Genomic DNA, 12,289 nt, shown 5'->3' on the forward strand with positions numbered 1-12,289 from the left:
TTGAAAAAGAAATGCGGGAAGAGCTCTATTAAGTAGATACAAATTAACAGAGAAAGGCAGCAGGTTCAGGCTGAGATAGAACTTTTATTTATGCATACATTTGTGAATCACACTAGGCGACATTCAGTATATATCCTTATACAAGTACAAGATCTGACTTCAGATTTCTGACAAAGAGTTGATTGTCTTGAAGCCATGATTCTCTGGAAGAGGAGCATTTCCTTGCCGGATAGAAATCACTGCCTCCAAACCTAGAACAGGGATGATAACTCAGATACCCAAGCATAAGATAATGTGAACACAGAGTTATCTAGCTTCATCATGACTTGATTTTCATATAAAAGTGTGCTTTTGTGTAAAGATTTCAACATCCACCATAACAAAAATTCCTGACATCTCATACTCAACTAAATCGAGTGTGCTTTAGCTTTTAAAAACTGTATTTCTTCCTGTAACAAAATGCAATAAGTACAGGCAGAACCAGACTTGAATAAGTAGCCATGTTTGTTACTTATGGTCGAGAAAGGAGTCTAATTAGACTCCTGCACCATGCATACCGAGTCAATTGTTTGAACTTAAATAGGGGGGGTATTAATGTCCAAGTAATGACAAGAACGAATATCTGCCCATAGCCAATATTCAATATAAAGAATGGTGAGCAGGAAATGGATGGAGACAATAAATATACATGGTTAAGTAGACAGCACTCTAACATAATATGTCATAACATGATTTTATTAGTTATCCTTGAAACAATTATTAGAATATAAAATGAGATGCCAATTCTTACCTGCTCCTTTTGCAGCAACAGCTTCTTGAACAACATCTGTCACAAACAAAATCTCTGATGGTCTATCAACTCCCACTGACTCTGAAATTTCAATGTAACTGCGTGTTTCTCTTTTGTTCCTGCAAGCAACTTAATAATGAGGCATCACCTAAATCACATTAAGGCAAACTGGTACTAGCAGCATCTATGAAACTCACCCTACTGTGGTATCAAAGAAGCCAGATAAATATTTTCTCAGATCACCATAATTTGTCTTGCCAAATATAAGCCTTTGGGCCAATCTGCTACCACTAGAATAAATATACACCTGGAGCAAACAAAATAGTAACTAACAACTCAGAAATAGCATCCACTACCGTAACAAGTCACCAATTTTGTTTTGGAAAAGAAAGACTAACAAATACAAATGAAAGAATACTTTCATGGTCAGATTATGAAAGAATTTTATTGATATTTCAGGAACAATTAATTGGAAGATAAATCTGGACTTTTGGCACAGCCCAAAAACATTGATGTAGCCAAACAAACAGAAAAGAACCAGCAATTGACTGTTAATATACGCTGGCAGTCTACCTCATATTAATGTATTCATGGTCAATTTTGAGGCAAAGGAATGAGACACAGCAAATAAAATCATGAGATGGTTAAACTCACTAACAAACATGAAATATCAGGGTTCAAGTCTGTATGATGCAGCAGGAAGTTATCCCTCATACCCTGACTAAAGGAACGTTTGATAACTCAAAGTATCACTTAAATTAAAACTTTCAGCACTTATTACTTTTAAAATGGTTGGATAACATAATGTGGGCCCAACTTAAAAGTTTCACTTAAATCAAAAACCATCTAATATGGTAAACTAAGATAGTTAAAATTTCTACATAAAATGCTAAGTTATTGGTTTTTCAATATTTTTTATTGGAGTGACCTTTATGTCCTTATTACCACTTTCAATTATCACCGATAAACCAGAATTCTTAATCTGACCTGTGTACCCTTAATATCCTTAAACCATTGATTCTTATGCTCTTGTTATTAAATATTAATATTATCTTCAGTATATATGATTGTTGTTTCTTTCAATTATCATTAACAAGCCACCTAAATGATTATATCATTGTTCAATGATCCCATTTCTCTGTTAGTCACACCAATATCATTTACAAAACCACAACATTGTGAAATAACTTTTTCCCCACTCGTAAAGTTGTGTCAAAAATGCTTTGAGTAATTTTATATAAATTCATAGCTGGAGCCCCCAAATAGAGGTTTGTCATCATACATGCTGCAGATGAAAAATAAATAGGATAAAATGGAGAAAAGAAAAAAAATAACCTTTATGCCCAAAGCATGCCACTTCTCCAGGGCTTCTGGCACATCATCATAAACTACTCCTTCCAATTCATTATTCTGAAATCCAGTTCTCCATATATGACCCTGTGTGTTTAAATTGTAAGAACAACCCATAGATAAGTTTCATAGCAGGCACATCTATTTCTTGATAAGCTTCAAATAAAAAATTTACTTGCAATTGTTTCAAGGCAGTGATCTTCCGATCCGCTTTAATCATTGCTTCAACATTAGCTACCAAGGCTGCAATTACTTCCTCTTTCCCTGCATCATCTGGTGGAATGGACACAGCCTCATTAACACCTCGAGCCAGATCATCTTCAACCTGCAAGATGATTATTGAAAATTTAATCAATCAACAATTTTCAAGCTGTCTCTGGACCTTCTTCAATGTTAAGACAAGGTTAATAAATTACTATTTCTCTTTTAAGCAAAGAAATGCACCATGAAGTGCTAGTCCTTTTTGTAGAGATCCTCCTTATAAATTTTAAGAGGTTAATTATAAATTGTAACAAGAAAACTAAGTTATGTCTGGAAAGAGCTGCAATAGCATCATTGACGCCAGATCCCCCACAACATCATGAAAACTCATTACTACTACTATCAGGTATACTCTGGTTGTCCAATTTCCTTATTTTTTTCTAGATATCTCATCCTTTGGCAGAACACTTGCAGCTTTTCCAAGAGTAGAACATAAGTGACCTACTTAGAGCAAACCAGAATTTGTTGTGGACATACTGCCATTCAACCTTTTAATTATAATGCTTCTAAGAATCCACAGCAAAACATTTCAATAATATATCACTAATCAAACTTTGGTCTGCATCTACGAATTATTTTTAATGCATAATACGTATCTGATAGAGTAATACATGAAGCACCAATATAAGAAATGGCAGTAATGCATTAAAATGCCATAAAGTTTAATGAAAGAGAACATTCTTGCAATCAATACAATCAAATATAACTTTACACTTCAACTGAGATCGTGTAATAGAAAGCACAATGTAATGTGCTAATGCAAATGGGAATCCAGTCAAGAAGACGATCATGTTATAACTTCTTTACTAAAATCTTACTTGAGTGCGCAATAATTTTATATCGTCTTGAGTTTCTGCAGTCTCGTATGTCGCATACAAATGTCTCCCAACATTATCACGGGCATATGGAAAGAGAACATCAGCAACAAATGTGATGGGAGTAGTGGTCCCTTCAATGTCAAGAACAATGCAGCCCTGAAACCAAAAATTTGAAATTTGAAAATGCAACATTGAGATTAGTAATACAGATTAGACTTAGAATTTCCAACACCAATTGGACTAGAACAACAAAAATAACATAAGAGAAAGAAAAAAAAAAAAAGATGTTAGTAGTAACAAGTCCAGAATTTGAGAACTAACTGGCAGTGACTGCATTCCATGGTTTGAATCCTTCAATCCTGCCTTCACAGATGTGTTTATGTCTCTGTTACTACCTATAAGGGCTTTGACATTCTGAATGAGACCATGGTTTGGAGTAGACCAGTCCAATCCCAGTTGATGAAGTTTGATAGCAGCATCAAAAAGATAGTGATAACATTCAGCCTGAAAGATTTCCCACCAATTTAAGAAGCTTAAACAGTAAGCTACAAAAGGCAACAAGATGCTAAAGAAGAATCATGGAAAAATGGAAAACACAAAGAGAGAGAGACACGAAAGAAAATACCTATGCACACAGATGAAGAGGCATCTTTTTCAAATGTTGTAAATCCATTCAAACCTAGCTATTTGATCAATCTCTCAGATGTATGATTTATAATAACAGTCATACATGAGCAAAAATTTCAGAAGTACTACTCTGAACCAGTTACTTCATTGGGAGGAAGTATCATCATCCATATAGATGCTATTTCTTTTTTATTTTTTATTTTTGATAAATGGGTTTGGGTAGAACTCATTTTCAAAAGCTAGCTCAAAAGAAAAGGATGCCCAATCCACATATATACTATAAGAGCCCAACAATTTAGCGATGTGGCATAAATACAACTTTCAACAATTTTTTAAACCCTAATGGAGAGATTTGGTTTTCTTGCCTGCTTTGAGTTCCTGGGTCTTTTAAGCTTAGTAAATTATACTAATTAGTGCAATCGAAGGATGGCAGATATATCACCACTTGTAATAAAATGAGTATTGCTTGTCATGGTTTGGGCATCTCTAGTCTAGATCAACAAATGTGCCTTCATAGAAGGTAGAGTATCCAAGATACAAGATTAAAAGGGAAAAAGATTGGACGTCAGAGTGATTTATGATGAAATAGTGAATAAGGATTTAATAGCATATGACCCTTCTATAGATCTACTCCCAAACAAAGAAAAACAAAGAAAAAAGATCCATATAGCTAACTCCCAGCTAGATTATGAACAAGGTTAAATAATAAGAGACATAATAGCAATAAGAGTTTCATAAAGATATATAGTAAGGTTTTCAAAACAAATGCATATAATGATACAAGTAGAATTTGTTAGTGACAAAAGGACTTGCAAAGGACAATGCCCAATCCAGCAGCAAGTAACATTTTTTCTAAAAAGAATGATAACAACTAACATGAAAGCCATTAAACAGAAAAAGAAACTAGAAGGCATCCTCTAAAGGAGATCTATTGTATCCTTTAGTTCAATTGAAGTTATCTTCAAGATCTTTCCATTAGTTCCAGTGGTCTTCCACTTTAAACAATATTTGTCTTATTTCTAATCTAGATATGCCAAATTTAACTCTACTCTTTACCTTCCTTAAGGAGATCTAACGTGCCCTTTTGTATTATTGGACATAATTATCGTCAAATCATAATCAGCTCGAATAATACAACTTTTCATGCGTAATAAAGGTAAAACCATCCAGTAACTGATGAGTTTTAGGACTACTAAGATCATATTCACTAAAGGCTACATTCCTGACCTTTTCTTAAGGACATTAAAGATATTAGACGTTCAACTTAAAAACAATGACAAAAAGTAGACATAAACTTCCTATGCGCAAAATAGTTTCGTTCAAATCTTTCAATTGGTAAGCACAAACCTGAGTTTTGGCACTGATCCATGAGTCTCCCCATATATATATGCCATGATTGCGAACAAGAACAGCGGTTGTTTTAGGGTATTCTTCTATCTGGTAAATAAAAAAATGTTCTAATTAGTTCAGAGCAATATCTTCTAATGATAAAATAGTAAACAAAATTAAAAATATTCAGAGATCCTGAACCAAAGCCACATCTAAGAAGGCATTAATCTAGTCCGTTTCCATTTTTCAGTAAATATCAGTTGATGGAACTGTACTATAACTTAATCATAGATCCAGTCCCACAGTATCTAATTATCAGTTACTGTAACTGTATCATTTAATTCTGCAGATGAACAACAAGAATTACACATGTTGTAAGAGTCCCTTTATAAGAAGCACATACAGCTTTAGCAAGTGAATCTGTAAGCTCATTTTCGTAGGCTGTGTTCTCTATTATTGGAACTACAAGTTCGTCATAATACCCATGCCCTTTAATTCCTTTTATCATCTCCATATGAGTAATCTGCAAAAGAATGCAGTCAGAGTCAGTTGAATATTCAAATTACAATCCACAACGTAAAAAGTTTAACTGCAAATGAAATAAGAATATGATCTGATCTTTTAGGAAACATCAATAGCAAACCATAAGAAGACACCCATTTAACAATTAAATAGTGATACCACTGCCCTGAAATCACACTGTTGAACAAGCTAGTGATTTAATCTGTTCAATGTGAATTGCATTTCAGAACTCATGAGAAAAGATTTGCAACTAGTGTTCAACAGCTAGCTAGAATTTATGCAAAATAAATTAATGGAAGAAAGATTGCTGAGACTTTCCCAACATACACTTTGGTCCTCTCTTTTCTTCAAATTCTAGCATACTCTCCCCATTGATCATTCCATTACCTCTTAAATGGAACATCAGTACAGATCCAAAATGTTTCATGTGTAACACTCATGAAAATCATACAGTACAACCTAAAAATTGCATAGGCAGTGCCATTAATAAAAGTCTCACAATAAATAGCCGTGCCTAATAAACCTAAGAGCTAAAGGTTAATGTACAGACACGACAGTTAACTTAAAAAAGAAAAAAACTAGAATATAAACAGATTAAATCACAGGAATTGTATAATTTGATGTTAAATAAGAGAGAGGCAAACTGTTTATAAAACCAAACTGTTCATAAGGCCAAACATGAGGGGGAGAAGAGGGGTGGTTGATCGGGGTTTGTAAGTTTTCATAAGACTATTTGCTCATTTTTCAACTGATTAAGCCTCAAAATATCATTTCTAAAACATGTGTTTACTAACTAAATTCATCATTTCAAAGCCATGTGCAAATACATTGTTGTTTGTCTTTCCGTTCCCTAAAAGCATTTACTATGCACTAGTCAAAAAGGCATCAGTCATTATCAAATTCAATCTAAACTTCACTTGGTTCTTAACTGCATGTCTAACCATCCCCATGTTTTATACTATCTGCATCTCTAAACATCCCTAGAGTTTATGCTACTTATATCAATTTTATCAACCTTATTCCTAAAACCAAGTCAAGACAAAAGGAAATACATTAAAGCTATCACTTCTCATTTTTAGTCAAGTGATCATGCACTTTAAACCTAGCCAAGGATAGGTTTGAACCGCAAATCGGACTAGTCAACCCTGAATTTGCCCTGGTCAATTGTTTTGGTTCATGAAATGGCCCGGAACTATCAAGGGGCCAGTTAAGGTCCAACACCCCCACCCCCCCTCTATTGAACTTGGCATTGAACCTGAACTGACGATCCAAGCCAATTTAACCCTTCAAAAGAATATTATTTTTTGTGAATATTAGATGTTTAAGCTTATTAGTCTAAATTTGATCAATTTATATAAGAAATGATTAAGACACAAATATATTAAAACTAAATTGAGTTTATTCAAATCTTAATATCTCATGCAAAATTAAATCTTAATTTTGATCCACATAAAAAAGCTAACTAAATTAAATCATAATTCTTAACTTTTATGAAACATATAGTTATTATAATAAATCTTATAAAAAATAAAATAAAAAATTAATGGAGCAAGGAACTTAAATCTTCTTCAGAAAATAATTATAATTTTAAATTAACTTTAATTTACTTATACGATTAAAACTGGGATCGAACCAAGGCCAAACCATATATGGAACCATAAATTGGTCCTAAATTGTTTAATCCTTACTCATTGTTAGAAGTTGTATTTATCTCACATCGCTTAGTTACTGGGCTGTTATAGTGTACATAAGTGGATTGAACACCCTCTTCCTTTGAGCTAGCTTCTGGGATTGAATTCTACCTAAGCCCATTTGTCACTTGTGAACCGAACCTTCTATGAAAGGGCCAGTTCACAATTCAACCTCTAAACGAACCATGAATCAATGGTTCAGGACTAGTTCATACCGTTGACCAAGTCTAACATGCTTATTAAGTGGCTCTCAGAATCCTATTCCCATTTATTTATACAATCAAGATATAGTTCGGATTGGAGAACACTTGATTGCTCTAACAGGCAGAAATTTGTAGTTTGTAACCTGAAACTAATCATTGTTGTTTTATAACATCTGGCATCAACATCATAAAACCCAGATTTTGATGTAAACCCCACACTATATTGAAAAAGAATTATGAATTTAATATGCTTACATGGGCCTAAATGGGTTACTACTAACACTTAAAGGTTGACTTTGGGACCACATGGACAAGTCTAGCCCCATATCTAGTTGTCGGGTCAGTAGTTGATGCAAGTTCTAGCCTTATAAATAGTATCAGAGCAACCCACTAGCCCAAGTATGGAATGAAGTATTGTATGAAGCTAAGTGCTATACCGTAAAAAGTAGGTGAGAACCACCTTTAGAATTCGTACGCGTCACAACTAGAATCCATGACACGCTTGTTGGGCTACGATTCTAGGCTATGGTCTGACTCTGGCAAGTACATCCCATAATAGGAAAAAATTAGGGATTTTACATGCTTATAAGAGCCTAAAAGAATTACTGCTAACACCTAAAAGTTGACTTTTGGACTACATGGACAAAACTAACCTTGTCTCTAGTTGTTGAGCAAGTAAACCATGCAGATTCAAGCTTTACATTTTAACAAAGATTATAATCTTCCTACCGCCTTAAGAGAGTTTAAATGTTCACTCCACCACACGCATAATAAAACCCAAGCTACAGGCACAAGTGCTACTACAACACTATAATGCCTAACGACTACATAAGATCTCTCTTGATACAATATTTGTCCCTTTAGGAGGGTGGAGAGTTAGAAAATACAAGGAACCTTACTAAAAAGGATATCATGATTCATGAAAAATAACTACAAAGAGAAAAGACGAATAAAACTCACAAACATTTCTAAATGATGCACAAATACTTACTTTGAATTCTTTCGATAATGGATTGATCATTGTAACAAGACAAGATTCCATTCCATGACTATGAATTACAGCTCCTGCATTGCACATCTCATATGCCTAAAATAAACAATAAACAAGTGTTAATTATGACCTCAGGAAAGATTGTGAAACTAGAAACAAAAGGATGAATAAACAGCATATTAATTCTTAATATTTATTGAAATTAAGGATCCTCGCATGAAGATTAATAATCGTGAACATTGTAATATTGGGACTGCTGCAGTGCTAAAGCTTCTCTATGGAAATTTATTCAGTCGAAAATTATAAAGGTGGCAGCAATAAGATAGTCTTTTAGAAATTTTGGCAAAATTAGTAACTAAAGTAAAAGACCATTTGAAAAGTTGACGAGAGATTATAGAACCAACTGCCACAAAATACCCATTTTCATCATCTAGATAATATCAGAGAGAACAAAGTTAACTAATTACTAGTCATAAAGAGAATACAAAAAAAATGATACCTTCAAAAAGAGAGGACCACAATCAGAACACTTGGGAGGCTTGTGTGGATAAGGCTTTGGAGATGGTGAAGACAATATAGAACCATTTGCAGCTAAGACATACATGTCCTCTGGTTCCATTCTTTCCTTCTGCACACCTGCCAAATTTCGAATCACAAGGAGACAGCTTTAGCAAAATATGTCTGGTAGTCAAATGCCACAGCAAGTTTATACAGACATATAATTACTAATAAATATGAGAAATCAGATATCACATTATTTGCACAAACAGAGAGATCAGCAGAATATAAGATGACTACAGATAACAAATAGACTGTCAATCAAACTACTGACTTTCAAAAACAACAGTAATCATTAAATAAGCATGCACAAAAGGCGCAACAGCATAGTATCAACTAAACTTTAACTCAATAATCAAAAGAAAGTTAACAACCATATTTAACTGTTCAGCCGAATGATCCTTCTACCTAGTTGAGTCCTGTCTAAACTCATTTCTCTATCATTCAGGCAATGAAAGTAACAACTACCCTGTAGTCAAATAACATAGAAGAAAACAGAACTCACCATACGATTGAGACCATTAAGTAAGCAAAACAAAAGCACTCATAGAAGCATAGATTAAAAGGAAATCTCGTCTTCTTATGGAGAAAACAAACCTTCATCAGGAAAGAAGAATAATAATTATATATATATATATATTATTAAACAGCATAGCCAGAAACATAAAATAACCAGGCTTTCCAGTTACAGATATTCAGTGAAAACAAACAATAACGAATGCCCAATAATCAAAAACAAAATCTCATAAAAAAGAACGAAGTACCTATCCAATTAACCTATACAACTCAAACACCATGAAAATCAGACAACATAAAGTAAGCATCTTTAGCAAATACAATAATAACAAGAGAGAGGATTACCAGAAGGAGACATGAGGATAAGCTGATTAGGCTTAGGAATGGAGTCATCATGGACCTTGATAGTGATGCTACCACCAGTTCCAGAAACCCAACCAAGATTATAGAATTGGCGACAAAGATCAGATATCAACACCCTTGTTTCCTTCACCGCCTTGCTCTCTAGATAAGCCTGTGATGCCACCTTCACTCCATTCACAGCCACTGCTGGTGCTGCTGCTGCTGCCATTGCCACTTCTCTTTTCTAGCAAAAGAGAACAAAAGAAGTAAAAGGAGAGTTTTTAGCGTGAAGAATGCAATCTTTTTTCTTGTTCTTTTATTTAATGGTTATGCTGTTTGAGAGAGACACTGGCTGCTATTTTGGATTCTGTTTTAAGGGGAGAAATTATTAGGTTACAGTTAGTTCACTGAATAGTGCATTTCTATTGGTCCACGTATGCTGCGATTCTTAACCGTCGATATGCATAGTTAGCGCGGAGGGCAGATGGTTAGAATATTGGAATTAAGGATAATTTGACCCTTCTCCTCTCAAAAACAACAAAAAGGAATAAATGGTTAATTTGGCCCTTAAATTTGCGACCATATCATTATACCTCATTTTCACCTTTTCAAGTAAATAAACATAATTTCCTATTTATTTATAGAAAATTATTTAATTATTCTAAAAAAAAATCAAATAAATACAGAAAATAGAATTTTATATTTATTTGTACTATTATTTTAAAATAAAACTAAAAGATAATTCTTATATTTTTAAAATTATAACTAAATTTTGAAAAACTTTTAAAAACGGGTTTAACAGATTTTTTATTTTTCTTTATATAAAAGTCACTTATTTTCAAATGAAAATAAGACACTTTTACTCTATTTATTTCAATTCTACTCTTTATACTTAAAATATCATTTAAATAGAAAATAAAATATTTTTTATAAAGCAAATACAATTTACAAGTTTTCTATAAAAATGAAGGTTTTCATTTTCCTTAAAGACTAAAAGATAAAAATAAAAAATTTCTCTACAAATAAATAGGTTTCAAAAATTTTAAAGCTTTTGGCTTAATTAAATTCAAAACTTATTATTGTGCACTTCAGCAACACAATAACAATTACTTTAAAATTAAATTCAACATTCAAAGTGCCTCACTTTATTTTTTAGCAATTAAACTGAGAGAAAGTGTCTCACTTAATAACTAATTATCTTTAAAACAGTTCTATTACATTCAGTGTTCAATTTTAAATTTTACAACTATCACTTTTGGTGGTTCAAGCACTGTTAAGTGCATGGACGATCTAGGTAAGACAAGCAACTCTCTAACTACTTGAAGAAACCGAGGAGTATGCATTAACTCACGGATGAACATCATAGATCGAATAGAAAAGGAAGCGACTTTAAGGTTTTGATTTTAATGTTTGAGGAGGTGTTTAAGGGAAGAAGGCCATCATATAATAATTCACTGTGAGATGAATTGGTATAATTTTTATGGAGGATTTGGATTAGAGCCTCTTTTCGGTATCGTCATATAATGTATTTGGTTACGACCCAATGAAATATATACATGCTAATATCAATATTCAATCTCTAAATAATGTCCTTATTAGTTGGGATCCTCCTCTACTTGCTTGGAACATATAGATGGAGGGGCTAAAGAAGATAGATCAGATGCAGTTAGCTTGCAATGTGACTCGTAGGAACATCAAATATTAGGCTTTTCTTAGTTGATTATGAGATTATTATGTAGTGTAAACTCAGCTTTATATTTTGTCAATAGTTTTTTTTTTTCAAACTTAGCTTGGTAGTTTATTTATTGAAAAAGAAATAGTAAAACTATTTCAAATTATAAAATATATATTTAATCAATTAACTCACGTATAACATATAGCTGAAACACCAAAAATAAGATAAGCTTAAAAAAATCTATAAAAAAAAAGAAAATAAGAATATTTAGATGAATATATAATAAAAGGGCATGATATAAAAAAATAGATAATAATTAAGAATATAAATAGAAAAGGTAATCAAGAAAGAAATGAAAGAAAGAGATATGATTACTTTTGAAAAGAAATGAAATAAAGATGTTATTTTTTTATGTTAGGTTTTATATCTATTGAAAATAAGGGTGAAGAAATATTGTTATTAATTTAATTCTAAGGACTCAAACAGTGAATTCTCCTCAAACTATAAGAAGTGAACAGAAAATGATTTTTGCCTAATTCCATTGGCATAAAAATATATTAAAACTAAGGAAAGTTAATCTATCCAATCATATTTAGTCCTACTATGTAAAAAAGGA

The 12,289-nt window shown here is 32.7% G+C and overlaps 1 protein-coding gene across 1 annotated transcript; it reads right to left on the minus strand.

Annotated features, from left to right (window-relative positions):
- Positions 1 to 10,350, minus strand: LOC8265316 (probable bifunctional methylthioribulose-1-phosphate dehydratase/enolase-phosphatase E1). The gene is made up of 12 exons (XM_002528210.4): positions 10,002 to 10,350; positions 9,082 to 9,218; positions 8,583 to 8,678; positions 5,579 to 5,698; positions 5,194 to 5,283; positions 3,541 to 3,723; positions 3,220 to 3,375; positions 2,316 to 2,465; positions 2,126 to 2,227; positions 988 to 1,097; positions 791 to 909; positions 1 to 251 (listed from the first exon to the last, which is right to left on the minus strand). The coding sequence occupies exons 1-12, from the start codon at positions 10,225 to 10,227 to the stop codon at positions 160 to 162; spliced, it is 1,581 nt and encodes a 526-aa protein (XP_002528256.2). The 5' UTR covers positions 10,228 to 10,350; the 3' UTR covers positions 1 to 159.
- Between the last annotated feature and the right edge of the window lie 1,939 nt (positions 10,351 to 12,289).

Source organism: Ricinus communis, chromosome 9 (assembly GCF_019578655.1).
Source record: "Ricinus communis isolate WT05 ecotype wild-type chromosome 9, ASM1957865v1, whole genome shotgun sequence".
NCBI classification, from domain to species: Eukaryota; Viridiplantae; Streptophyta; class Magnoliopsida; order Malpighiales; family Euphorbiaceae; genus Ricinus; species Ricinus communis.

Excerpts from the sequence above, each read along its gene's own strand:
- LOC8265316 (XM_002528210.4), bottom strand. The coding sequence starts at position 10,227 with ATGGCAGCAGCAGCAGCACCAGCAGTGGCTGTGAATGGAGTGAAGGTG. Across the intron at positions 2,228-2,315 it reads CTGCCTTGAAACAATTGCAA|GGTCATATATGGAGAACTGG; the intron begins GTAAATTTTTTA and ends TTAAACACACAG. Across the intron at positions 1,098-2,125 it reads GGCATGCTTTGGGCATAAAG|GTGTATATTTATTCTAGTGG; the intron begins GTTATTTTTTTT and ends TGTTTGCTCCAG.